A 27,488-nucleotide genomic window follows, 5' to 3' on the forward strand; every position below is an offset into this window, starting at 1 on the left:
AATCACAAGACTCTGGAGATGCTGCAACATTCCAGCTGATTGGCGCTGCTTCCGGGCTCAGCAGAAGCGTCAGGATCAGTGCTGCTTTCCAGCTGGAGCCTGTCGCTGATCCTGACACTTCCACTGAGCCCTGACAGCCCCGAAGAAGGGCCAATCAGCTGGAAAGCAGCAATGATCCTGGCGCTCATTCCCCTCCCCCACTACCACTTTTCTAGGATGGTTGCGTACCACCTGCCAGGGGCCAATGTACCCCAAGTGGTACCCGTACCACTGGTTGAAAAGCCCTGTGCTAGAGAATATACCTTTTTTTCAGAAAGACATAAATCCTTTTCAAGGATTGACATGATTTGACTTTCTAAAAATCTTGCAAATAAAATTTTAAAAGTTGATTTTTACCTAAATCTTCTCTGATCATAACCTAGTGCTTTCAGTACTTAGAGGAAAAAGATTGAATTATAGATGGAGATTAAATGACATTATTTTGCAAAAGGAGGTGATTGTGAAAGACTGTAAAAAAATTAAATGAGTATTTTGATAATTTAGGTAGAGAAATACCTTTAACATCTATATGAGATGCAAGTAAGGCTGTTATGAGGGGTTATTTCATGCAGTATAATTGTTTAAAGAAGAAATCCCTGGAAAAGATGCCAAATATATTAGATGAGATTAGACAAAAAGAAATTGAGTTACAAAAGACACCTACAGATGTAAAAATTTCCCATCAAATTAAATTGTTACAGCAACAACTGTCTATGTTAACAGATCAAGAAATAGAAACAAAAATGAAGTATGTGAAACAAAAACATTTTGAATTTGTAAACAAAACCAGGGAGATGGTTGGCATATAAATTAAGGAAAAGGAAAACCGATTGATTGAGAAAATTTGTGAAGGGGATAAAGTAATAACTGATAATGAACTTGTTAAAAAACTTTCCATAATTTTTATTCTAACTTGTATAAAAAAACAGAAGTTATATAGGTCTAAAATAGATTAATATCTTTTAAGACAAAGGTTACCTAAGTTATCACACTCTCAGAGGCAACGGGAATGACCAATAAGTCTTCGAAATATCAGAAGCTGTTAAAAAATGAAACAGGTAAAGCTCCAGGACCAGATGGCCTTACAAGTCAATACGACAAGTGTTTCAAGGAAGAACTTCTACAGTACTGAAGGATATAATGAATGATATAGTTTAGGAGGGGAGGATACCCCAAATGTGAAAGGAAGCCAATATTGAGTTATTACCGAAGGAGGGTCAAGATCCTACAAAGACAAAGAATTATAGACAAATCTCATTACTGAACAATGACTATAAACTTTGCTGCAATTTTGGCAGAAAGTCTAAAGAAGATTTTACAGGTATATTCATGAAGACCAATCTGGCTTTCTCCCAAAAAGACAGTTAAGGGATAATGTGAGGTCTGTTCTGAATATCACTGAATACTTACAATACTACTATGAGAAACAGACAGCTTTAATATTCCTAGATGCAGAGAAGGCCTTTGACAATTTAAATTGGATTTTACAGTTAAAGTTCTGGAAGAAATGGAGAGGGATTTATTCAAGGAGTTAAAGCTATTTACACATCACAGCAAGCAAAAATTGTTATTAATGGTGATTTAACCAATCCATGTGACATTCAAAAGGGTATTGTCAATCTAGGTCCTTTGTCGCCCCGAACGAAGAAACCAGGAACCAGGAACATAGTGCAAGTTAGGTAGTTTATTCAATGCCTAACAAAGTCAGCACTGGGAGTGGCTTGCTCCCAGTGCTCTTTATAATAAGACCATGCCCAAAACCCCACCCTCCACCCACAAACCACCATCCGCCTAATTGCCCTTATAAAGCCTCCCTTGTGACCCAATCCCTCCTCCCACAAAACCCCGCCCCCTTGGTCCATCGCCTGACCGGCCAAAGCATGTCCGCCTGCCGCTGCCTCGCGTCCTGGCTCCTCCGGCACTGGTGAGTATGACTTTTCTGTGCAGCCCTCAATGGAGAGCTCTTCCTGCTCTCTCTCTCTGCCAAATTGCTGGGTCGCGCTGAGCAGCTGGCTAGCAAAGTGCCCAGCGCTGGGGTCTGTGCATCCTACGATGGCCAGCAGAGAGTCAGAGCGTCGGTGTTCAATTCGGGCGGTCGCCAGCCAGTTCCCGCTCCCCTGCTGGCTGGTGGAGCACTCGGCGCCAGTCCTATGGTGGCCGGTAAGGAGGTAGGTCGGCATTCAGTTTGGTCGGTCGCCAGCCAGTCCCCGCTGCTCAGCTGGCTGGCGAAGCGCCCGTCGCCGTTTCTTGCGGTTCCTACGGCAGCCGGCAGGGAGGTAGGACGTCGGGGGGGCGATTTGGGTGGACGCCCGTTGCTTTCTGCTCGGCTGGCTGGCTGCTTGGAACGGCGGTGGTGGGTCATACTCTCCTTTCCCCCCCACCGCCGAATGGCAAGCCCTGTAGCTGGCCCTTGTCTCCTTTGTTGTTTATTTTGGTGTTAGAAATTTTGAATAGAGACATTAGGCAAGATGAGAAAATAATGGGTATAAATATCAAGAAAGAAGTTTACAAATTGTGGGCATTTGCTGATGACTTGATTGTATTCCTACAGGACCCCAAAAATAAGATAGAATATATGTTGAGGGAATTAAATGAGTTCTAGCAGGTTTTAAAATAAATAAACAGAAAACAATAATGTTGATCAAGAATATGTCCTCCCAGGAAGGTGATATATTGACTAAAAGATCTGGTTTCAAGTTTGAGAAAAAGGTGAGATATTTGGGGGTTATGCTGATAAATACAACCACAAAATTCTTTCAAAATAATTATGTACTTCTTTGGAATGATATATAAAAGGATTTACAAAGATGGAACAAACTACATTATTGGGCAGAATTTCAGTAATTAAAATGAATGTTTTACCAAAGACAATACCAGTACTTGCAACGGACATTCCATTTAAACAATGGCAGAGGGATATCTCTAAATTCATGGCAAGGAAAGAAACCAAGAATCAAATATAAGTGATTGCAAGATGCCAAGGAAAGAGGGGGTCTGGGTTTACCAGATTTGAAATAGTATTTTGATGCATGCTGTTTGATTTGGTTAAAAGAGTGGGTGAACCTTCAGAATAAAATTAAAGTAAATATTAATTTTAATAATCACTTTATTAGATGTGCCATATTAAAAGTTTGGAATAAATATAAAACAAGGTTTTTTACGAAACCCTAGTATCTTTCAATTCTGGAGACTCTATCCTCAAGTCTAGGGAAGAATCAGAATTAGAAGATCACGCTTGTCACTGGTTTACTTATCAACAAATGAAGGAAAGATTTAAAATAGACAAAAAAGCCCATGGTTTTGAGTTTGCTAAAAATGAATTGGAAATCCTACTATGTGGTAGTGATGATCATATATTTGCCAAGGTCTATAAAATGTTATTAAAATTGAATTTGGAAAATGAACATGTAAAACACTGTATGAGCCAGTGGACAAGGAATTTTGGGTATAATGTGATGTTAGAACAATGGGAGAATATATGGATAAAAGGCTTAAAACTGACATTAAATTATAACCTAAAAGAAAATTTCTACAAAATGATGTATTGCTGGTATTTAACACCAGATAAGTTATCTAGAATATATAAAGGTATTTCAAATGAATATTGGAAATGTAAATGTAAAGAAGGGACTTTTTATCATTTATGTTAGACATGTGATAAGGCAAAGATATATTGGAGTAGGATTCATATATTAATGGAGAAAATTCTTAAAGTGAACATAAAGATTAAACCAGAAACTTTCCTTCTGGGCCTAATGGAAAGAGAACTGGAAAAAAAATTTGAAACTCTGATTTTATATATGGTGACAGCAGCAAGATTTCCCTATGCACAAAAGTGGAAGGATGCCATGATTTCTACCATGGATGAATGATTACAAAAGCTGATGGAATTAGCAGAGATGGCCAAATTGATTGTGCTGATAAAAGAAAAGAACATAAGTACTTTTGTTTCTACTTGGAAACCGCTTCTGGACTTTTGTTTCTTCTGCCTCCTTTCTTCACACCTTTTTTGTTTTCCTTTTTTTACTGTTGCCCCCTACTATTTGCTTTTGTATTTTCACATTTTATGTTATAAATGAATAAAACTAAAAAAAAAAAAAAGACCTGCCCCAGTTTGATCCCTTAAGGAAATAAAACTCTTGACCTCTTGATTCCTTTTTACTAAGGAATACTGGTTGCAGTAGAGTCAAGCAGAATCTGAAATTCCCACGCAGAAATACAGAACTAAAACCCTGGTTTCCCCTGGCCCTCCTCTCGTGGGCTGTAGCGTACCCAATCCAGCGCCACTGTGATGTTATGAGAAACTCTGAGGTGTTTGGGCTGGTGAAATTCCATACTCGGGGCAAACAGCCTTGACAATGCCAGGATGCCAACAGGAACCAGATTCCAGGCTGCTCTGTTCTTCAACTGTCAGTTCCCCCATCCGAATTTCCCATTATAAAAATATAATGGAGCCAGTTGTCAGAGCGGGCGGCAGTGCAAATGGTCTCTCTGGCATCACCAAACGCTCGTCCTAGGTCCGTGGGGCTCATCCGAGCCGAAAGAAGCCTCGGGGCGACAAGGTGTGGGCGATCTGCTCTGCTGTCGGTGGCGACTGGTGACGGGAATAGATAAACCCAGAACCGAGCAGATCGGGAAGAAGACGGCCAAAAATGGCCGCTGAAGCTGACAGCTGGACGGAGTAAGCGAGGAAATAGTGGAATGACGGTAAATCGGATTTGACTAGATTGACTTTTTCCCAAAGCTTTGTGAGCGGATTTGGTAGATGCCTCAAAAAAGAAAGCGGAAAGGGGAAGCCTGGAAAAAGAGAAGCTGAAGGAGAGGAGCGGAGGTGGCGAGTGAAAGTGGCAGGAAGAGCTCCTGGAAGAGCCTGATGTGGAGGAGCCAGGCTGCACTGATTAAAGACGTAGCATTTTAAAGTCACATAAAAGGACAGGAATCAACCTTTAATTAAGCTAAGAACCTTGTCTGAGAGTCTTATGGCCTTTGGCTTTTGCCTTTGACTGCTAAGTGGATTGGCTGGCGGAAAGGTGTCTTTTTTTCCCTTCTCCCTGGAAAGGAATAGAGATTGCATGACAGGAGGAATTGGAACGATATAGAGACTGACAACTTTGGAAAGTGTTGTTGAGGAGATAGCAGGTGATTACATGGACGTATAGAACGGAATGGTGTGAGACAGAAGAAAGAAGATAAGAGAAAGGGTATTAAAGAGAAATTGAAGGGTTTATTGGTTATACAAAGAAAAAAGGAAATGCTGGGAAAGTTTAAAGTTAACATCAGAGATTGAATTTTTAGAACTTGTATTTGTATTAGTATTATGCTGATAGATTTACATAGACGGAATATACCAGCGATATTATTGTTTAAACACCTGAGAGGGGAACAAGGTAAAGGGGGAGAAAGTGGAAGAACAAAAAGAGGGAAGTGGAAAGTGGATATTTTGGAAGAAGAGTAAGTTGTGGGAAAGTTTATTTAAAATGGCAAGCAATCCAAACTTAGCTAAGATTGGTGGGGGGGAGAAAAATGCAACACAAGGTTCAAGTCCCATGAGCCAAAGATCGTTAGATGACATGCTTCAAAGAGAATGTTCCAACCCACTTAAAGAATTACAGGCAATGATGCAGGCAATGCAGGAAGTCATGATGAAGAACCATGAGGAAATCAAAACGGAACTAGAAGTGGTTAGGAATGTTACTGGAGAAATGAGAGAGAAGATTCAGGCAATGGACGGAAGATTTGAAGTGGTTCAGCAGCAAATCACACAAAATGAGCAGAAGTTGCTGGCAGTAGAGCAAAGATTGGATAATGAAGAAAAGAAGGTGGAAGAGATGGATAAAAACTTAACTGTGGCTAATAAAGAGTTAATGACAGCTGTGACGTTACTGGAAGCGGAGAAGGCGACCCAATATCTTAGATTCCAAAATGTTGTAGAGGAAAGAGGAGAAGATCTCCCAGACAAGATGGCGGATTTGTTGACAGGAGGTCTTGAGATTGACAAAGAAGAGATTATTGTTGGAATGGATGAGACATACAGGGTGCAGACAAACTATGGGAGACAACATGTGAAGGAGAGGTCCATGTGAAGTTTATAGAAAAGAAAATTAGAGATGAAATATTATATAGGACATGTGACAAACAGTTAGAATACAGAGGGAAACAAATTATTGTGTTAAAACAAATACCTAAAAGGATGAGAGACCTCCGAAAGAACTACCTCTTTCTGACCTCCAGGTTACATCAAAGCAATGTAAATTTCAGATGGCTAACACCAGAGGGGCTTATTGTGACTTGGCAGGAGAACAGGTTTAGATTGGATACAGTGGAGAAAGCAGAAGACTTCTACAGGCAATACTGTGCCTCAGAGGAAGACTTGAGAGATCTCGCGGAAGAAAGAGCTATGGTTGAAAAAAGAAGAGATATTGAATGAATGTTGGAGAAAAGAGGGACAGAACAAAGCATAGAGGAAATGAGAGGGGGAAGAGGACAAGATAGGCTAGAACAACAGGGGAGACGTTCAGAGGAGGCGAAGGAAATAAAAATTACTAGAAGCACAAAGACACAACAAAAACAGGATACTGGGTGAGGAGTATAGGATTTGGTCAACAAATATTAGAGGGTTGAACGCACCAGTAAAGCGTAGGAAAGTTTTTAGTAAGCTTATTAAATTAAATGCAGACATTATTGCGTTATAGGAGGTTCACATAAAAAATGATAAAGAATATCTATTAGAACAACCTAAATTAGGTAGGCTATATGTTTCACTAGACGAGAGAAAAAAAGAGAAGTTCTGTATGTTAAGCAGAAGATAACTTTGAAACAAATTTATAAAGACAAAGAGGGAAGGGCTTTGATAATTGAGGCTAAACTGAATAAAAAAACAATAATTGTTGTAATATATGCCCCAAACAGAGCTCAAGTATCCCTTTTCAACAATCTTCATAATAAGATGAGTGATATAGAGGGAGATGGTTTTTGTATAATTGGAGATTTCAATGCGATCGCAGATAAAACAAAAGACTATAAAAGCACGGAGGCAAGGAAAGGAAACCAAAAAAAACCCACTTCCCAAAACCTTTTTTGAGATGTGTGCAGATCTTAGCTTACATGATGTTTGGAGGGAAAGGAATTATGATAAGAGGGAATACACATACTTTTCTAATAGACACAGATCATGGACAAGGATAGACAACCTGTGGTTTTCAAAAGAATTAGACTCTGAAATCCAAGAAATTGATATAGAACCTAGTCTCTGGGCAGACCATAACCCAATAAGTTTTCGCTTGAAAGGACAAAGAAGCAGGCCAAGATGGACTCTCCAAAGAGCGATTCTCAAAGAAAAAGAATTTAAGGAAAGTATGGAGAAAGAAATGCACTTTTTCTTTCAAGCGAATGACAATGGGGATACATCCTTGCAGAACATCTGGGATACGGCTAAAGCATATGTGAGGGATGTAGCAATCTCGTACATGGCTAAGAGAAACAAAGAGTAAAAACGGCTAAGAGAAACAAAGAGTAAAAACGATATAGGATGAGGCTTGAGGAAGAATACAAACAGGCCGAAATACAATTTCAGAGAGATCCTGAAAACAAAGGATTGAAAAACAAAATGGATCTAATTAAACATAAACTTTGTATAGAGGATTCGGAAAAGTTAGCACAAAAATTACAGGCAGCTAAGCAAAATAACTTTGAGCACACGAACAAACTGGGAAGATGGCTGGCATATAAATTAAGACAGAAAGAGAAGCTATGGATCAGTAATTTGGAAGATGAGAAAGAAGAGATTCAGGGGGAGGAGACTATAAAAAGGGGAATTGCTCAAAGATACTATGAAAAATTATATAAGAGAAATGAGGGGGGGAAAGTAGAAAGAATAATAGAATACTTAGAGAAGGCAGATATACCAAAGATACCGGAGGAAATAAAATCTATGTTAAATGAGGAAATAAGAATGGCTGAAATAACCAGGGCTATAAGTAAACAAAAGATCAATAAGGCGACTAGCCCAAATGGAATACCAGCGGAACTATATAAAGAGCAACAAAGTGTACTTAGTCAATACTTGCTAGAATTTTGCAACACTGTATTAACCGAAGCTAGATTACCTAAGTCCTGGACAGAGGCAAACATAATATTGATATCAAAAGAAGAAGCGGAAAAAACACGGATACAAAATTATAGACCTATATCATTATTGAATTCTGATTATAAAATTTTTGCCTCAATAATGGCGGAGAGATTTAAAAATTATCTTATTGATTTTATACATTCTGATCAAAATGGGTTTTTACCAAACAGGCAGACTAAGCGGAACATAAGAACAATCTTAGACATTCTTGAATTTTATGAGTCGCATAGTGATCGTCAAGTGGCACTTCTGTTCCTTGATGCACAGAAGGCTTTTGACAATGTCAATTGGCTATTTATGATCCAACAATTAAAATCAATGGATGTTGGAGAAAAATTTTTAAACGTGATAACCGCAATATATTCTGAACAAAAGGCCCAGATCATAATAAATGGAGAGGCCACTGATAAATTCAATATACAGAAAGGCATAAGACAAGTATGTCCTCTCTCACCATTGTTATTTATATATACATTAGAAACGTGCTAGAGTAGTAAGGTAAGAAGAGCAGATTAAAGGATTTAGGATTAAGAAAGAAACATACAAACTTCAAGCTTATGCAGACAACTTAGTATTTATATTAGAACACCCAGAACAATCAGGGCAGAAGTTATTCGAAATATTGGAAGAGTATGGAGATCTGGCAGGTTTGAAAATAAATAGAAATAAAACAAAGATTATTACAAAAAACATGACTAATATACAGAAAGGAAATCTTGAGGGAAAATTAGGTATACAAGTAGTTTCCAAATTAAAATATCTAGGAATAGTTATTTCAGCACACTGCTCATCAATTAAGATAACTATGGCAAATTGGTAAAGAATATAAAAGAAGATTTAGACTGTTGGAAAAATTTACATCTCTCATATCTCGGGAGAATTGCAGCAGTGAAGATGAACATCCTACCTGAAATGATATTCCTGTTTCAGAACATCCCAATTCAATTAGACAAGAAATTGTTCAAGGAGTTGAATAAATTAACTTTAGAATTTGTGTGGTCAAGAAAGAAGGCAAGAATAAAATTAAAGGCATTACAGGATGCCGAAGAGAGGGGAGGTTTAGGTTCCCAGATTGGGAGCTATACTACCAAGCAGCGGCCCTGACGTGGATTAGAGACTGGATAACCTTAGAAAATAAAAAGATATTTACATTTAGAGGGTTACGACCTCCAGCAGGGTTGGCATGCTCATATATAGACGGGGCAGAGCAGAAACCACCAGTATTTTTTAAGACATAAGGTTTGGCAAGAACTAATAAAAAGCTGGAATATAGTCAAACGTCAACATTATACAAAGATCCCGGCTTGGTTATCCTCATTAGAGGCAGTCATATATCCCAATCTGTATAGGAAAGACAAGGCTATGTTATATAAAGACATCTTGACAAAAGAAGGTTACCTAAAACAAAAACAAGAGTTAAGACAACAAGGAATAGACCTGGAATGGTGGTCTTATCTCCAGATACAAGCAAGATACATGAAGGATAAGCAAGAATGGGGTATTAACAGACAAGATACGGGGTTAGATAAAATACTGCTAGGCCCAAGAAAAAACAAATTAAGAATATTTATAAATACTTTGTTGGAATATAAACTATATGAGGAGCAGGTTAGAGAAACAATGGTGACATGGGCAATGGATTTAAGATATAATATAAATATGGATCAATGGCAGCAAGTATGGGAACAAAAATTACACTGGTGACATCATATAAAGAAAACCTGTATAAGATGGTTTACATATGGCATTTTGCCCGGGCCAGATTAGCCAAAATGTATAACGGATACTCACCTATGTGCTGGAAATGCAAAAAAGAAAAGGGCACATTTTTTTCATGTATGGTGGACATGTAGAGAAGCACAGGTGTATTGGCTTATGGTCTGGGAATGGGCAATAGAAATTACTAGGCAAAACATCCAATACAAACCTGAGACATTACTATTAGGAATACTAGGGAAAAATGTAAATAAAGGTGACACATATCTAATCATACACGTGGTAACGGCGGCAAGGATACTATTTGCTCAAAAGTGGAAAGCCATGGAAGTACCGAGTGGAGAAGCACTAATTAAAAAAATTATGTATTGCGTGTAATTTTGTTATATGTGTGTGTGTGTGTGTGTGTGTAGGTCTTTGGTTGTTCGGGTTTTCTCCCGCGTAAAATTGGAAGTGTCTTGGCGACGTTTCGACGAAGTCCCATTCGTCATCTTCAGGCTGGTGTTTTCAGCTTCGTGCTTTGAGCAGCAATGTGTGGTCTTAGCTGTTTCTTCCTTTTAACTGCCAGTGGGGGTATGAACTGATTGGGTGGGAGCTTGGCTGTGTTCTGATTGGGTGGAGGTGTGTTCTGAATGGTTAGGGGCTTGGCTGTGCTCTGATTGGCTGGGGGAGTGTTCTGTTTGGTTGTGCTCAGGTTAGTCTGAGTTGCAGAGGGGTTTAAGATTTTGGGCTGCCTTGCTATTTTTTGGCTTCGCGTTCGTGGTCGTGCCTCCTCTTCATGGAGGGTGTCAGTTTGCTTCATGTATGGATTGGAGGGGTTTAAAGTGGCTAATGATGCAGCTGTGGTCTGGCTTCTGGTTTGTGGTCATGCCTCATCATCGGTGTGGCTTTGGGTTTGTTTTTTGCGTGGATGTGTGGTGGTGACATCCTGTGTGGTTTTTGTGAGTGTGGGTCTGGTATCATTTTTTGTGTTAGGGAGTCGTTTGTCAATAAGGGCGGGTTTCCAAATGGCTGGTAGGCGGGAGGTATCATCTCGCTTGTTCATGCTGTGTGGGCGTTTTTCTATCTCGATGGCTTCTCTGATTATTCTGTTATTAAAATGTTCACTTTTGGCAATGGTTCTGGTATTTTTAAAGTCAATTTCATGTCCTGTGGCTTTAAGGTGTTGGACCAGGGAAGATGTTGGTTCCTCTTTTTTGACTGAGTTCTTATGTTCTTCAATGCGTGCACTTATTCTTCTGTTGGTTTGTCCGATGTATGTGGTGGGACAAGTGGTGCATGGGATTTCGTATACTCCTTGATTTTCTAATTCAATTTTATCTTTGGGGTTTCTAAGGATGGTGGATATTTTTCTGTTTGTGCAGAATGCTGTTTTGATGTTGTGTTTATGGAGGATCTTACTGATTCTGTCTGTGGTGCCTTTTATGTATGGGAGGAGGGCTTTGCCGTTTTCTTGTTCTTTGTCTTGGATTTTAGTGGGGGTTTCTTTTTGGATTAGGTTTGTAATCTTATTTCTATGGAATCCATTGGATGTTAGTACATTGGTGAGAGTGTGTAGTTCGGGTTTTAGGTGTTGTTCGTCAGCTAAGCGTTTTGTTCTGGAGATGAGTGTCTTGGCTACAGAGTTGATCTGTGCTGGGTGGTGGTGTGAGAGAGCGTGCAGATAGCGGTTTGTGTGTGTTTTCTTCTGGTAGATGGTGTGTCCTAGGGAGCCATTGGATTTCTTGTAGACTAAGACATCCAGGAAGGGAAGTTGGTTGTTAGCTTCTGTTTCCATGGTGAACTGTATTTTGGGGTGTAGGCTGTTGAGGTGTGTGAGGAAGTTGTCCAGTTTTTCTTTCCCATGTGGCCAGATTATGAAGGTGTCGTCTACGTATCTGAGCCAGAGTTTGGGTTTGTGATCCGATTTTTCTAGAGCTTGGGTTTCAAAGTGTTCCATGTAGAGGTTGGCAATGACAGGTGAGAGGGGTGATCCCATGGGTGCTCCTTCTGTTTGTTTGTATTTTTGTCCATTATAGATGAAGTATGTGTTGGATAGGCAGTGGTTGGTCAGATCTAAGATGTGTTTGGGGGGGTTATATTTGTTTTGAATAGCTGTCAAGGCTTCTTTGATAGGCACTTGGGTGAAGAGGGATATGACATCGAAGGATGTCACCACCACACATCCATGCAAAAAACAAACCCAAAGCCACACCGATGACGAGGCACGACCACAAACCAGAAGCCAGACCACAGCTGCATCATTTGCCACTTTAAACCCCTCCAATCCATACATGAAGCAAACTTACACCCTCCATGAAGAGGAGGCACAACCACGAACATGAAGCCAAAAAATAGCAAGGCAGCCCAAAATCTTAAACCCCTCTGCAACTCAGACTAACCTGAGCACAACCAAACGAACACTCCCCCAGCCAATCAGAGCACAGCCAAGCCCCTAACCATTCAGAACACACCTCCACCCAATCAGAACACAGCCAAGCTCCCACCCAATCAGTTCATACCCCCACTGGCAGTTAAAAGGAAGAAACAGCTAAGACCACACATTGCTGCTCAAAGCACGAAGCTGAAAACACCAGCCTGAAGATGACGAATGGGACTGACATATAAAACAATCTGACCATTTGTTCCCTTCTTGTTGCCCTCCCTTCCTCCACTGATGATAGAAGGCCAGCAAGGCGTGAAGGCGAAGCTGGTGGTTCTGACATGCTGTTCCCTTGACAGGGATGTTAGTCCTGCAAAACAGACAGAAAGGCACAACATAGAGAGAGAAAACAAGGCAAAATACAGTTAGTCCAAAAAGCTATTTCAGTTTATTAGGATACTGGTAGTGGAAGCTTTTGAGAAGTTTGCTCACTTTAATATGTTTAAAATCCACCCATTCAGTCTCTGAGGGGGGAAAGTCCTTCCACGCTACTAGGTGCTAAAGTTTTCCACAGTGTTTGAGTGAGTCCAAAATACCTTTAATTTCAAAGTGTTGTTCTTCCTCAATCATGAGTGGCTCAGATGGTGGTAGCCTTGCATGCAGAGAGGATTGACTTTCCTGTTTCAGTAAGCTACAATGAAAGATTGGGTGAATGCACCTAAGTGATTTCAGCAGCTCAAGTTCCCCTGTGACTGGATCAATGATTCTTTTGATAGGGAAAGGATATACATATTTGGGACACAACTTTTTTGAGAGCTTTCTAGACTGTAAATATTTAGTGAAAAGGTACACTTGTTTGGACTTTGTTCATTTTTTTGTCTGCTTGTTTCTTAGAAGACTCTCTTGCCTTCTCTAATGATTTCCTGACCACACGTCAGGAGTCCTATAGGTGGGCAGCCCAGTCTTTTAAAGAGGAGATGGAGGGGGGTAGTCAAGGGCAGTTCAGGGATGGGTACAAAGTCCTGTCCTGTGGCCACTTTAAACAGGTGAATCTGGTGCTGCTATATAGAGTTGTTATAGGCCACCTCAGCAAATGTCAGGAGGTCAGTCCAATTGTCCTGTTGGTAATTTATGTAGTACCCCAGTTATTGCTCTAGCATCCCATTTGCATGTTCACACTTCCATTTCTGGCAGGGCACAAAATGCACTTGTTTAGAGAACAATAAGAGCCGAGGTGGCGCAGCAGTTAGAGTGCAGTACTGCAGGCCACTTTAGCTGACTGTGTTCAGCAGGTCAGCGGTTCAAATCTCACCGGCTCAAGGTTGACTCAGCCTTCCATCCTTCCGGGGTAGGTAAAATGAGGACCCAGATTGTTGGGGGCAATGTAAATATATATATATACATTGCTTACTGGTGTACACCGCTTAGAGAGTGCTTGCACTTAAAGCGGTATATAAGTCTCATAAATAAATAAATAAACAAGTCAGTGATCATCCAAATAACAGTTTCCTGAGCTCTCAGGTAGCTCTACTATGAAATCCATAGAAATTTCCTTCCGCTACAGGTTTGAGGAGTCCTGGTGTCTTCCTTTCCCATTTCTTCACTGAAGCGCAGACTGGGCAGCTAGCCACATAGCTTTGAATGTCCTTTTTTAGTGATGGCCACCAGAATTGGCACTTAATCAGGTGCAGTGTTTTTACAAAGCCAAAATGTTTAGCAGTTTTCGAATCATGGCTTTTCACCAGGATTAGTAATCTTTGGCTTTCTGGAACATACAGCTTTGCCCCCACCCAGGCTAAGCTCCTTTACAACATGCATTCATTGTAAACCTGGAATCACTTGTCTCCCTCTAATGCTGCTTTTAGGGAGTCTGCTATGTCACCCCTGACCTGGGGTTGTTATTTCACCTGTGTTTGGGTGATGACCAGTGCTGCGAGTTGGTGAGATGGGATAAATGGTCTCACTATTTCCTGTTTGGAACTAGTGTATTGGGGCATCCTGGACAATGCATTGGCTAGGAAATTCTTTCCCCCTGGTAGTTAGTGGAGTGTGAAGTTAAATTAATTAAAGTACTGAGCCCTTCAGACTTACTTGGGTGATAGCCACCGGGGCGTTTTTAGGGTTAGGTTTTTGTGGTCAGCCCACATCTTGAAAGGGGTCTTGCTCCCTTCCAGGAAGTGTCTTCACGTTAAGAGTGTGCAGCACATTGCATAAACCTCCTTTTCCTACACTTCCCACTGCTGTTCAGTGTCACTCAATTTCCTGGAGGTGTATGCTCATGGCTGCAGGGCATCCTCGCTGTTCCTTTGGAAAAGTACTGTTCCCACTGTCACATTGCTAGCATCCACTTGAATAATAAACAGGGCATTAGAGTCTGGGTGTTTTATCACAGGTACAGTACCAAACAGCCATTTGAGGTTTTTTAACGTTGCCTGGCACTCCATTGACCAGTTAAGCGCTGACTCGGCTTGGGTTTCCCCACCCCTTGTGTCTTTAGTAAATTGATGATGGGGAGAGCAATTTGAGTGAATGATGGCATCATTTACCAAATGATGGTAAAAGTTTGTGAATCACAGGAAGCTTTTTGGTGTGAGGCAGAACCCACTCTAGCATCACTTTGCCTTTCTCGGGGTCCACTTCTATCCCCTCATGAGTAATGCAGTAGCCCAAATAGTCAATCTTGCTTTGGTGGAATTTGCACTTTGAAAGTTTAGCATATAGTTGGATGGCCCTAAGTTATTTAAGCACTGCTCTAACCAGTTTCATATGCTTTGCCATAGTTTCATAGTATAGTTCAATATGTTACCCAGGTAAACTAGCACACCTTTGTATACTGTAGATGCTAATGCAGCACCTCATTTATCAGCTGCATGAACACAGCAGGGGCCCCTTGTAGCCCAAAGGGGAGAACCCTGAATGGAAAACACCCTAAGAGGCAGTTAAAAGTGGTTTTCCATTTCTCCCCTTCCTTAATCCGGACTCTATAGTAAGCTTCCCGCAAATCTTCCCCAGTTGCTGAGGGTCTCCATCAAATTTCATGCCCAGCAGTGAGGTCTTACTGTCCTTGCTGGCATCAGTCCCGCAGGGGGCAGCGCTAGGCTGCCCCTCCAGGTGCTGGGGCTGCAGAGGCTGCTGCTACCGCAGATCCAGCTCCTCCATTGCATGCCACGGTGGATGCGGTTGCCTCATCGGTTGCTGAGGCCAGGTGTGGTTGATCTTCTGCCTGGGAGGCTTGGGCAAGGGCTTTGCACGCCTTGAGGTTTTTGAAAGCTCGCCGCATGAATTTGATGGCTTGTTCCATCATCATTTGGCTTGACCCTGTTCTCCACCCATCTCTTCCTCCTCCAGTTTTTCCAACACTATCCTCTGTTTCCATTGGCAGCTGCCATAGCTTCTGTGGGTGAAAGTCACCCCTGAGGGCTTCTCTTCCTAGTCCTTCCTTCCAACACCCAGGGACCACTTGGGCCTTGGCGGGTCCATTCAGAGAGATCCAGCCCAGGAGCGGGCCTGGACGAACCCTGCCCCCAGCATTCGATTTCCTCTTTGTTGCTCCCTTGAACTGACATTGTGTGCACAGTCCCCACAGTAGAGATGATGTCCTCTTGACCACAATTGCAAATTCTGCTTAATATCAGACCTATCCCAGTTTGATCTTTTAGGGAAGTAAAACTCTTGACTCCATTTGAAGTGAAAAGGCACTTTTACTAAGGAATACTGATTGAAGTAGAGTCAAGCAGAATCTGAAATTCCCACGTAGTGATACAGAATTAAACCCGTGCATTCCCTAGCCCTCCTCCTGTGGTCCATAGCATAGCCAATCCAATATTATGAGAAACAGAGATGTTTGGGCTGGTGAAATTCCATATTCAGGGCAAATTGCCTTGAAGATGCAGGGGCACCAGCATGAACCAGATTCTAGGCTGCTCTGTTCTTCAACTGTCAATTCCCCCCTCCCAATTTCCCCTCATAAAAAATATACAGCAACCTGACCATTATTCCCCCTCTTGTTCCCCTCCCTTCCCCCACTAATGACAGAACCCCTGCATGAAGCGAAGCTGAAGCTGATGGTTCTGACAGAACATTTCTTTCCTCTCTCCAACCTAGCTTTTTTCCAGCTGTTATCTTTTCATTTAAAAATAGCAGCTAATTCCTTAGAAGAGTGCAGCACTTTTAAGAAGACCCTGCAGTTAGAGATGTTAACTCACATCTTACTGGCCTGGCAATATTCATGAATCTTACTGCACTCCAACAGTTTATCCTAGAGAGTAAGACATCTCTGATTTAATTACAGAATTTTAAATCCCCAAACTATAATAAAATCTTGTTATGAGCTATTTTAATGGGTACACCATTTACCTGATACGTTGTAAGAACTTCCGATTACAGTACACAGTACTCTAGGCCTGTTTCATTTGACATAATTACCCCCAGAAGCAAAATATAACAGTTTTATCGTGATACCTTCACTTTTAATCTCTTTCACCTGGTGTTTTTTCTTACAATTGTTGAAGAAGCAGGTAAATGTGAATGCAAGTATAATAAATAGCATTGAGACAATGTTCTTTAATTAAGATACTTCACCTGCCACAGAAGTATCCAAGTGGTGTTTTAAGCAGAGTTATTATTTTATATCTTTCAAGCTCTTTAAACCATAAGGAACTTTTTTTCCAAAAAATATTAAAATAAAATGACCCTTAACTATGGCAGTCTGAGCCCAGGAAGATCTACAAGTCATAGATCAATTCCTGTAAGGATAAAGCATAGGTTAAATGGTTTCATCTCACAGGATAGCACATTAATGCAATCCATCCTAAAGCTAGATTTCATGTCAAGGCAGAGAGACAAATATAGTGCCTTGTATTTCACTATTTTTGAGTAATGCTCAGTCCTATTTCAATCCAATGTATTGTATTCCCAGATAGCTAATACTCTTTACATTCTATCAGTATACTAATGTAGGAACTCAGACACTTTCCTGAAAATGAAAGACTTATTTTTAATCCATCCTTCAGTTATCCAAAGAGGGCTTATCTTGTTCCATAGTATTTTCCTCTAGTCTGGTACTTTCCACAACAACACAGAAAAGTAGATAAAAATAGTTAAGCACATTGGATGGTTCCCATATTTTATACTGAGCATTCATCTCATAAAGAGAGTCAATTATTCAAAAATAAATTTATATGCTTTTCTTTAAAAAAGAAAATAAAACTTTGTTTAGAAATAAGTTGTACTGGGAAATATAGGAAACTTCTCAATTCTTGCAGACTCTCATAATTTTCTAGCTTGCCAGGAGTACTTAATTGTTAGGACCTTTTTTTTTTTTTGAATCACACAAATTTATCATATGAGACAGGAATACAATCATTACAAAATTCAGTAAACCTAAGAAATGAATTTGATTTGGGTTCCATAATAAAACTGATATGGATCAAAATTCAGTTCCTGTAAGGGATTGTCATTCTTGCTATGCTCTCTTAATGAAATCCCATATTTCCTTATATTTCAGTTAACACCATGTGTTCTTCTTTTCACAAGGAGAAACATATTTTCAACTGGTTCATACAGTGAATTAATATTTTAGATACAAAACTATAAAATTACTTTATCTTAAACATTCCATCAGATAAGGCACCACCAAAACTCAGATCAGATAAAGGTGAGACTGTTATTAAACTGCAGCATTCAAGTTCTTCAGTGGATATTGCCAAGGGGAAGGATTGCTGAGAGTTTCCATTTCTAACTTAGAATGTCTGCTCTTTCTGAATAAATCTAAAAAATTTGGTTTGCTTAACTCATTTTTATTTTATTTTTTTCAGGAATTTGGGAAGTCCTGGGAACAGATTCAATCAGAAGATGATCGAGAATTGTTCCACAATCAAGAAGAGTATTAGGAATTTTTGTTTCATATTTAAGGGATTCTTTAGGCTTGCTTATATGATAATGATAGACAAAATAGCAGTCACTGAAAAAATTAAAAATGAGATTTTCAACCTTTTCAAGTATAAATAGTAATTATGGGGAATGATGATAAACTGGCATAGTGAGATTAAAAAGGGACAATCTAATGTCTTTAATTTTATTTTCTTTAATGATATCCCACCTCAAACTTACTTTTCCACCTCAAGGGAAAATGTTAGAGTTCTTTAACGTAGTAGGCAATTTATAACAAAATGTTACAGAGTGATCCTGTTAATAGACAATAAAAACAATAAAGGTGGAATATAAAATAAATAAATACAGAAAGAATCAGGCAGGGCTGTGCAGCTCTTTGAGTTCAAAGAGAAGTGGTTCCTTGAAGAGTGTGGGGACATTCGTATATTACCTATGTGTAACTCCTTAAAGCAGCTGATGCTTTTCTCTGTAGTTGCCTTCTGTAGCCCAGAAAGGTTTGGTTGAAGAAATTACAGACAAGTATGATATACACTTTTAAGTGCTGTTTTCAATCCAACTTGCACAATTTTAGATTCAAATTCCAGAATAGTTTCAGTATTTCATGTCTTACCACTAGACTGCTGGTCATTGTGTATTTCCTTTGTCTTGTCATCCTTCCCCTACTTGATGCCTTTCAGGTATATTGGATGTGGCTTCCATTAGACCAGGGGTCTTCAAACTTGGCCCTTTTATGACTTGTGGACTTCAACTCCCAGGCACTCTGGCTGAGGAATTCTGGGAGTTAAAGTCCACAAGTCATAAAAGGGCCAAGTTTGAAGACCCCTGCATTAGACTGAAAGGAATGTCAAAAGAGCCACATTTCCTTCATTCCCCAGGAGAGGTTACAGAACAAAAACAATAGTTTTTCTCATCAGTATTCAATAAACTAAACCTTAACTTCTTGCCTCCAGCTATATCCATTTCTTCAGATTATTACTTTAAAGTTAACAATGGATGAAATTGGAGAACAAGCAAGTTAGAAGAAGGTGAAACTGAGCCATGGTGATGAGAATGTAATTCTTTATCTGGGTCTTTAGAATGTGGCCTATACAAGTAGCTTTAATTACTATAGAGTAGCCTTGTCTGAAAAAACTGGGGGGAAAATGGTTGGTGAAATATTGTCATGTTAGAATAGAATTGACCTTACAAGCTGACAAGTGTTCCTCAAAGCATTCTTATCTTCATGTTAGATAGTATATAGCCTCCAACAATTGTTAAAGTATGAAATTATACATATTTATCAAATCTCCAAACAGAAAGATACAATATTTTACATGTACTCTTTAGTTTTACATAAGCCACTTTTTATAACTGCAATATTGTGTTGGCCAAAGACCACAAAGGAGTTAGAATATTATGGTGGCATTGTTTCAGTAGATGGAAAAGAGATGGGGGAGGTGTTGGTTTTTTAATGGGATAAAGCTACACTTAAGCTTAAATACATGGCATCTACTTTGCTTTGCTTCTAAAAATTAACCACTTAAATTTTGGTAACTGCAAAAAAACATTCTGGGATATGTTCTTTCTTTCTTTCTTTGAAATAAGCAGCACCCAGCCAGAAGAATCTTTGCCCCATTTGGGTGATATATATTGTTATATTCCATCTATATAATAGTTAATAGATAGAATAGTTATCTCATCAAAATGCTGGGACAAGAAGAAAATACTAGCGTGCTTGAGAATTGTAACGCTTGCAATGCTACAAAAATAATATGTGGGAAAATGTATACATGGCAAAACAACTTAGAGTGGATTAGACATGCTCAGTGATCATAGAAAACTGAGTATCTTCAGAGGCAGGAAGGAAAAACTAAAAACCAATGGCAGGGGTATCAAACTGCCGGCCCGTGGGCCGGATGCGTCATCTGGAAGCCACGCCCACCCCATTGCCAGCAATGGCAAAACCGTCCCGATATGTTGCGCGACATCATGTGACGTCGCGGGTTTGACATGTCTGACCTATGGGGACAGAACTGCAAGAGGAGATAGCTTAAGATTGCAGCTGACTGATGGGAACAGAATTCCACCTTTCTGCTTTTTTGTGGGAATACATGAGTTAAAACAGATTTTGTTTCCATGCCTATAGTTTTTCTGGACAATTCCAAAATGCCAGTTACAGATGATTCGTTACATTGTTTCTTTATAGGGACTGGTCTGATTGGGAAGAACATCCTGTTTGTGCAGTCTGCCTCTTCTGTGAAAAGCAAGATGACACCCCAGAAAAACTCTGTGTTCACATGGAGGTAAGAAGAATGTAGTAATGCATACTTTACATTATGCATTAGAAATTACATACTGTGAGTTTGTTATGGAGGTATTTGTTTTAGCAGGTTCTTTATTATGAATTTCTTTATTCCATTTAGATCCAATTTTTTCCCAAGAGCTCAAAGGAATTTTCATGGAGTTCCCCTTCATTTTATCTATAATAAACCTGTAAAAAAAAATTGGGCTGATAGATGGACTGGCCCAGTGAATTTCCCTGGCTAAGGGTAAACTTGAATCTACATCTCCCCAATCCTTTACACCTTAATCATTATAATAAACCAGTTGTTTGTTATCTCTTTGTTAGTGTTCATTAACTTTAATGGAACTATAGTCTTGGATTTACAGATTAGATCCAGAGCTACTCATGCTGGAAAAAGGAGGAACATCTTGACTCAGAAATTTCAGGAAATCTATTTTAAATACTTTAGGGATTTAGGTGAATGCATGATGGGCTTCAGATTTAGTAGAGAAGGATGTGTGGACACCGATCTTGCTCTTGAAGGGAAGCTATGCTTCCATGAATGTAATGTAGCATTTTGTGTGGTCTAGGATTCCACTTAATTAACATTCTAAATGTGTGGACAGGATACATGGTGCAAGCAATAGAAGTACACCTCTCCATAAAACCTCCAATATCAACACATGAAGATTTGAGAGAGAGAATCCAAAGAATCAGAAAAGAGCTGGAAGGGACCTTGGAGATCTTCAACCCCCTGTTCAAGCAGGAGACCCTCAGTGATGAAGCACATACAACTTCTGAAGACAAGTTGTTCCACTGGTTAATTGTCCTCACTGTTAGGAAGGTTCTCCTTAATTCCAGGTTGCTTCTCTCCTTCATTAGTTTTCATACATTGTTTCTCTTCTTGCTTTCTGGTGTTTTGGAGAATAAGTTGACCCCCTCTTCTTTGTGGCAGCCTCTCAAATACTGGAATACTGCCATCATGTCACCTCTTAGTCCTTCTTTTCTCTAGATTAGCCATACTCAATTCTTGCAACTGTTCTTCATAAGTTTTGTTTCCAGGCTCTTAATCATCTTAGTTGCTCTTCTTTGCACTTTTCCCAAAGAAAAGTGGTCTTACTAAGGATTTATAAAGTGGTACTAATACTTCACGTGATTTTGATTCTATGTCTATTTATACAACCAAGGATTATATTAGCTTTTTTGGCTGCTGCCGCACACTGCTAGCTCATGTTTAAGTGATCGTCCAATAGGACACCAAGGTCCCTCTCATAGTTACTGTTTTTGAGCCAGGTTTCACCTAATTTGTATTTGTATCCTGGTTTTCCTGCCTAGGTGTAAAACCTAGCTTTTCTCCACATTAAATGTCATGTTGTTGGAGAGGACAGGGCCCATTGTTCGGGTCTGTCAAAATCTTTTTAGCTCCTGAGCTTGTCTTCTGGGGTGTTGGCTATTCCTGCCAGCTTAGTGTCATCTGCATATTTGATGAGTTTGCCTTCTATTCCCTCATCTAAGTTATTATGAAGATATTTAAGAGTACTTGGCCTAAGACAGAGCCTTGTGATAGCCCACTGCTTACTTCTCTCCATGTGGATGTAGTACCCTTAAGGACTACTCATTGAGTGCAGTTTGTCAGCCAGTTACAAATCCATCTGGTGGTGATGCTGTCTATTCCGCCTCTTTCTAGCTTACCATGAAGTAGGTTATGGTCTACTTTGTCGAATGCCTCGATGAAGTCTAAGTATGCTATCTCCACAGCATTTCACTGGTCTACTAATTTAGTCGCTTTATCAAAGAATGAAATAAGATTGGTTTGGCATGATCTGGGTTTTTATGATCATACTTTTCATAGTTTCCTATGCTTCTTGAGTTCTTTGCCCTTTAGAATTTTTATCCATGAAATTTTGCTTAGGCTCTCTCTGATTTTTTAAAATCAGCTCTTTTAAAGTTTAAAACACTGGTTGCATTATATTCTATAGCTTAAGTTTGCATTATATTGAATTCCAATGTGATGTGGTCACTCTTGCCCAAGGTTCTGGCAACTTCAACTCCCTCTATCACTTCTCTATTAGTAAGAATTAGGTCCAGTATAGTTTTTCCTCTAGTTCCCTCTACCTTTTGGATGACAAAGTTGTAAGCTAAGTTGATTAGGAAGAGTTTCCCACACTTAAATTGTTTTAATTCTTGAGGTAGTAGGAAAAGGGCTGTATCTATGTTCTAGTTACCTGTTCATTTTGAAATGATTTATGTGTTAAACTGAAAATCTGAGAGGGGCTGAAATCTCCATCCAATCCAGAATAGAAATAGCTTGGGATAAAGTTTAGTGACTAAAATATTCATTTAAGGGGCTGTGGCTGGGTTAAACTGTGTGGTAAGACATGATTTATATTAACATTGTTTGCTGGATAAAAGTGATAATCCCTAGTTCTAAGGTTTTGAGAAGAAAATAAATATTTTGAAGAATTAATGTTTTGTACTGTGCTTATTGGAATTTTATAACATTTATAATTACAACAAATATTTGGGTAAAAAATAATAGAGCAGTATGTTTCAATATAATATTATATAGTACAGTTATTTCTGGTTTTCACAAAATTAGCATTAATCAAATATAACTAATTCAAAATCTTTCAAAAACTTTTTTTCTTTCCAAACCCAGGAGGCTCATGGATTTAACTTGTTAAAAATTAAGTCTGAGTATGGTAAGTAATCCACACTTTGTATTAAAGAAATTGCTCCTCATAAAAATCTGGGGGGTGGGTGGGTGTTAGAACATAAATCAGCATATACAGTTCAAGGTTTTTTTTAATTACCTGGACTTTTACTGCAGTTTTCCTTTCTTAAGTGTTATGTAAATGAGCTGCATGATTTTTTAATAGCTGCTCAGGTTTCAGCATGAAGGAATAAATATCATGGCACTATTCACTTTATTTCTCCTTAAACAATATACAATTACTCTTCTAAATCAAATGATCAACAGATATGCAGAACTAACTTATTTAAGAACAATAAATGAGGCTTAAGCACTATAAACACAAGATTATGTGGTCCAATAATCTTATTTGGATATGTCATCTTCTTCCCTAAAACATGTTTTTGTTTGATAGATCTGAATTTTTATCAACAAGTAAAACTAGTGAATTTCATCAGGAGACAGGTGCACCAGTGTCAGTGTTTTAAATGTGAGAAAAAATTCCAGTTGAAAAAAGAGTTAATACATCATTTGGACGATAGCAAACATATAGCAGATCTGCCAAACAGATCTGTTTGGGATCAACCACAGTAAGTTATGTATGCGTGCTCCATCAGTATTGTAGACAGTGTATTATAAGACCGAATTGACAGGCAAAGTTTGTATTATTTTAATCTATGCAGGCTGCAAACCAACCAGTCATTCAAAATGCTATCTGATCAACACACTTTCAAATAAAAGTGCTATTACAATTTGCTAGATATTATTGCTTGATTTAAAATGGAATATTTTCATTAGACAGGGTATGTCACTTAACAAGTGACAAAGAGAGAACAGTAGTTTTTCTATTACAAACAATTCAATGTGTTTAAGAATGCAAGATAATTTAAAGTTTATAGAAAGTAGGAATACAGAATTAATTTATTACCAACTTGAAATTCAGAAACAGCACCGGCATTGTTGGTTTGTACCTTCAAGAATCTGTAATGACTGAATATATTGATTATATGAAATAAAAAGATACATATATATATGCATGTGAACATATTCATTATGTGCACATATCACAAATTGTGAAGCAGTTTCCCAGTAATGCTTCCCATTTCACTGGGAACTGTGTTAAGAATTGGAATCAGGGAACAGGATCCAATTGCATGAGTACTTTGTTTGGCATTATCTACATGCTGTTATTGCTGTCCTGCCATTCTTCCCTAGCACCAATAGCATTGAAATAAAGAAATAATAGATCTATAGTGCACCGCACATCATTTCAGTCCACCCTAACCAGTATCACACAAAACACAGCAGTACCAAGAGATAGCCACCACTATTGCCAATTTCTACTTAAATGACAGGCTATTATTGTTTATGGAGTTGCAATAGCCATAACCATTTCAGTAATGTTAGGTTCAGTCATAATGCTATAAGAGGTATGGGTAAAGAAAATATCAATTAGATATGTTGCTTTTTTTTGTTCTGTTCAGGTACTATTTTCCTACCTATGAAAATGATACTCTTCTCTGTGCACTTTCTGACAACGAGGATGGTCTGACAGCTGAAAAACGAACAGAAAACATATCTGTCATTAGTGAGGATATTTCCAACATAGAGGCTTTGAAACAGAGCAGTGTATTAAATGAGCTTCTTCATGACGAGTTAAATAACATAGAAACATAATTACAATGAAAAAATAACTGGTTTTCAAATTGAGAAAAGGGTAAAATATTTGAGTATTACTATGTCCAACATGAATGGTTATTTCAAAGTAATTATATTACAGTATGGAATGAAATTAAGAAAAATCTATTAAGATGGAAAGAGGTGAAATTTATCCTTTCTTGGAGGAATTTCTGTAATAAAATGAAAGTGTTATCTAGAGTGTTGTTTTTATTTCAAACAATACAATTTTGAAAAATGATATGCCTTTTAAGCAATAGCCAAGTTATTATCTAGATTTGTATGGCAGGGAAAGAAACCAAGGATTACATATAAATTCTGCAGGATGCAAAAGAGTGATTAGGATTACCTGATTTTAAATTGTATTTTGCAGTAAGTTGTTTGGGTTGGATGAAAGAATGGGACCTGCTGAGAAATAAAAGAATGAAGTTTGGTGGGCATGAGCTTTTTTATGGTACAATAAAATTAATGTTAATGTAGATTTTAAAAATCATTATGTGAAAAGTGCCATATTGAAATAAATATAAGTAAAGGTTGTGGCTAAATATATATTTTATCAACCTCTGTACAGGAAGCATTCTATAGAAGAGAAATCGCAGATAGAAATAAATGGTTAACATACAAATATTTACTAGTACAAGAGGGTGGAGAAATTGAGATAAAGTCAAGAAAACAATTAACTGTAGAACAGACATGTCAAACACAGGCCCGGGGGCCAGATGCAGCCCGCGAAGTGGTTTCATGTGGCCCGCGAAGCCATCCTGGAAACAGTGAGAGAATGGCCCCCGCTGCCTTGGCCCTGGCCCAGGCCGGCTGGGAGCCAGTGTACAATTTTGTGGTGGCCATCTATGCTGAAATGCATTCATTCTTAGCTCCACAAGGCTGTCTAGAAACAGCAAGGAACCAGCCCCTGCCGTGTCGGCCCTGCTCCCTGGGTGCATGCTGGGGAGGTGTCACCCTTTGTGAGGAATGAAGAAATGGACCATGCCTTGGCGCTTGCCCCAGTCCCACCCCCTTCTGCCAGAGACCTTCAGATCTGTTCCACTCCTGCCCAGGCCCCCACAGGCACCCTTGACGCGAACAATGTAGAGTTGGCCATGCCCACCCAGTAGGCCACACCCACCCTGCCACACACCCTCGCAACCGCAATGCTGATGCAGCCCTCAATGAAATTGAGTTTGACACCCCTGCTGTAGAAGGACATTGTTTTTTATTATATGCACAGTTAAAAAAAAGATACAATAGAAATAAAAAGATAAAATGAATTGAAAATTACAAAGCATAATTTGAAATTGAACTATAGTGCATACAAATGATGAACATGTAATACTGTAGCAAAAATTAATAAAATTTTAAGTTTTTAAACAGAAGAATAAGTTAAAGATTGAATGACAAAATGGGCTATTAATTTGAGGTAAAATATAGAGATGGCTATTTGAGAAAGAATATGGGCAACTGGTATTAAATTTAGAGTCATGATTTATGAGAAAAAAATTGTAAAATGATGTATCATTGGTCTATGACACCAAATAAATTATCAGAAATGTACAACTGTATTTCAAACCAGAGTTGGAAATATGAAAACATGAGGATCATTTTATCATGCCAGGTGGATTTGCACAAAAGCTAAGAAGAAAAAAAAACTAAGAAATTTTAGATATAAATGTGTACAAAGGATTTTAAAGGTTATTATTGTAAAAGAAACCAGAATTTTTCTTATTGGGACTCAAGGATAATTAATTAGAAAAAACTCATGGTGTATTGATTTTGTATGCGTTAACTTCAGCAAGAATACTATATACACAACAATGGATGAACAGTGAGAGAGCCAGTTTGGCCTAGCAGTTAAGGCAGTGATGGCGAACCTTTTAGAGACCGAGTGCCCAAACTGTAACCCAAAACTCACTTATTTATCACTGGGTGCCAGGTGGGCGTGGCCCACTGAGTGGGCATGGCTGTGGTGGTCATGGCAGACTTGGTGGGTGTGGCCAAGGTGGGCGTGATCACCTTGATGTTGCTATTGGGGAGGGATGCCTGTGGGGGACGGGACGGGCTGGGGGAGATCCAGGGGGTCTCTGGCAGGTGGGGCGGTGGGCAGGAGGCTCGTCCTGCGGGGTGAGGTGAGGCAGGGTGGGGGTGCCATTGTCGCAGGGCAAGGCGAGGCAGGGGACAGGGCGGTTGCCTGACACCATTGGCCCCCACACACAGAGGCCAGCGAGTCCATGGGGGCCGACAGTGTCCGTCAGCAGCCACAGCCTGCCAGCCAGCAGTTCAGAGAAATCGCCTTTGAGCTGGATGGCTGGCCGACAGCTGAGGAGGCAATGCAGTGGGTTGTGCCCAGGAAAAGGAGAGCATGCGAGCCCAGGACGGATGGGATGGGGGGGAGGGAAACCAGCCGTGCTGGGATGCATCCAGCCACGTGGGACCTCGGCAAGTTAGCAGGCGGCTGGTTGAAGAGGGACAGTTGCCATCTCTGGGGCATGGTGCATGTGCCCACAGAGAGGGCTCTGAGTGCCACCTCTGGCACATGTGCCATAGGTTTGCCACCACTGAGTTAAGGCATCAGGCTGGAAATCAGGAGACTTGAGTTTCCCCTTAACCAAGAAAGCCAGCTGGTGAGCTTTGGCCGTCACTCTCTCTCTCAGCCCAACTCACCTCATAGAGTTGTTGTGAAAAAATAGGAGGAAGAGGTGTTAGATATGTTCTTCACTTTGAGTTA

The 27,488-nt window shown here is 39.6% G+C and overlaps 1 protein-coding gene across 4 annotated transcripts in view; it reads left to right on the forward strand.

Moving 5' to 3' along the window:
- The window catches only part of ZNF277 (zinc finger protein 277), a 65,694-nt gene extending 40,389 nt beyond the window's left edge, over window positions 1–25,305 (forward strand). For 3 of the 4 annotated variants that reach the window (XM_039321716.1, XM_039321718.1, XM_039321720.1), the window contains 5 exons: window positions 18,062–18,129; window positions 20,323–20,419; window positions 23,060–23,102; window positions 23,508–23,682; window positions 24,577–25,305. In XM_039321716.1, coding sequence (XP_039177650.1) covers window positions 18,062–18,129; window positions 20,323–20,419; window positions 23,060–23,102; window positions 23,508–23,682; window positions 24,577–24,769 — 576 coding nt within the window. In that variant the 3' untranslated portion in view covers window positions 24,770–25,305. Of the gene's footprint in view, window positions 1–3,849; window positions 9,660–18,061; window positions 18,130–20,322; window positions 20,420–23,059; window positions 23,103–23,507; window positions 23,683–24,576 lie in introns of those variants that run through there. The other variant, XM_039321719.1, reaches the window with a different exon arrangement.
- The last annotated feature ends 2,183 nt before the right edge of the window (window positions 25,306–27,488 follow it).

This window comes from Crotalus tigris, unplaced genomic scaffold (assembly GCF_016545835.1).
Source record: "Crotalus tigris isolate CLP2741 ecotype Arizona unplaced genomic scaffold, ASM1654583v1 scf7180000023816.343384, whole genome shotgun sequence".
Taxonomy (NCBI): Eukaryota; Metazoa; Chordata; class Lepidosauria; order Squamata; family Viperidae; genus Crotalus; species Crotalus tigris.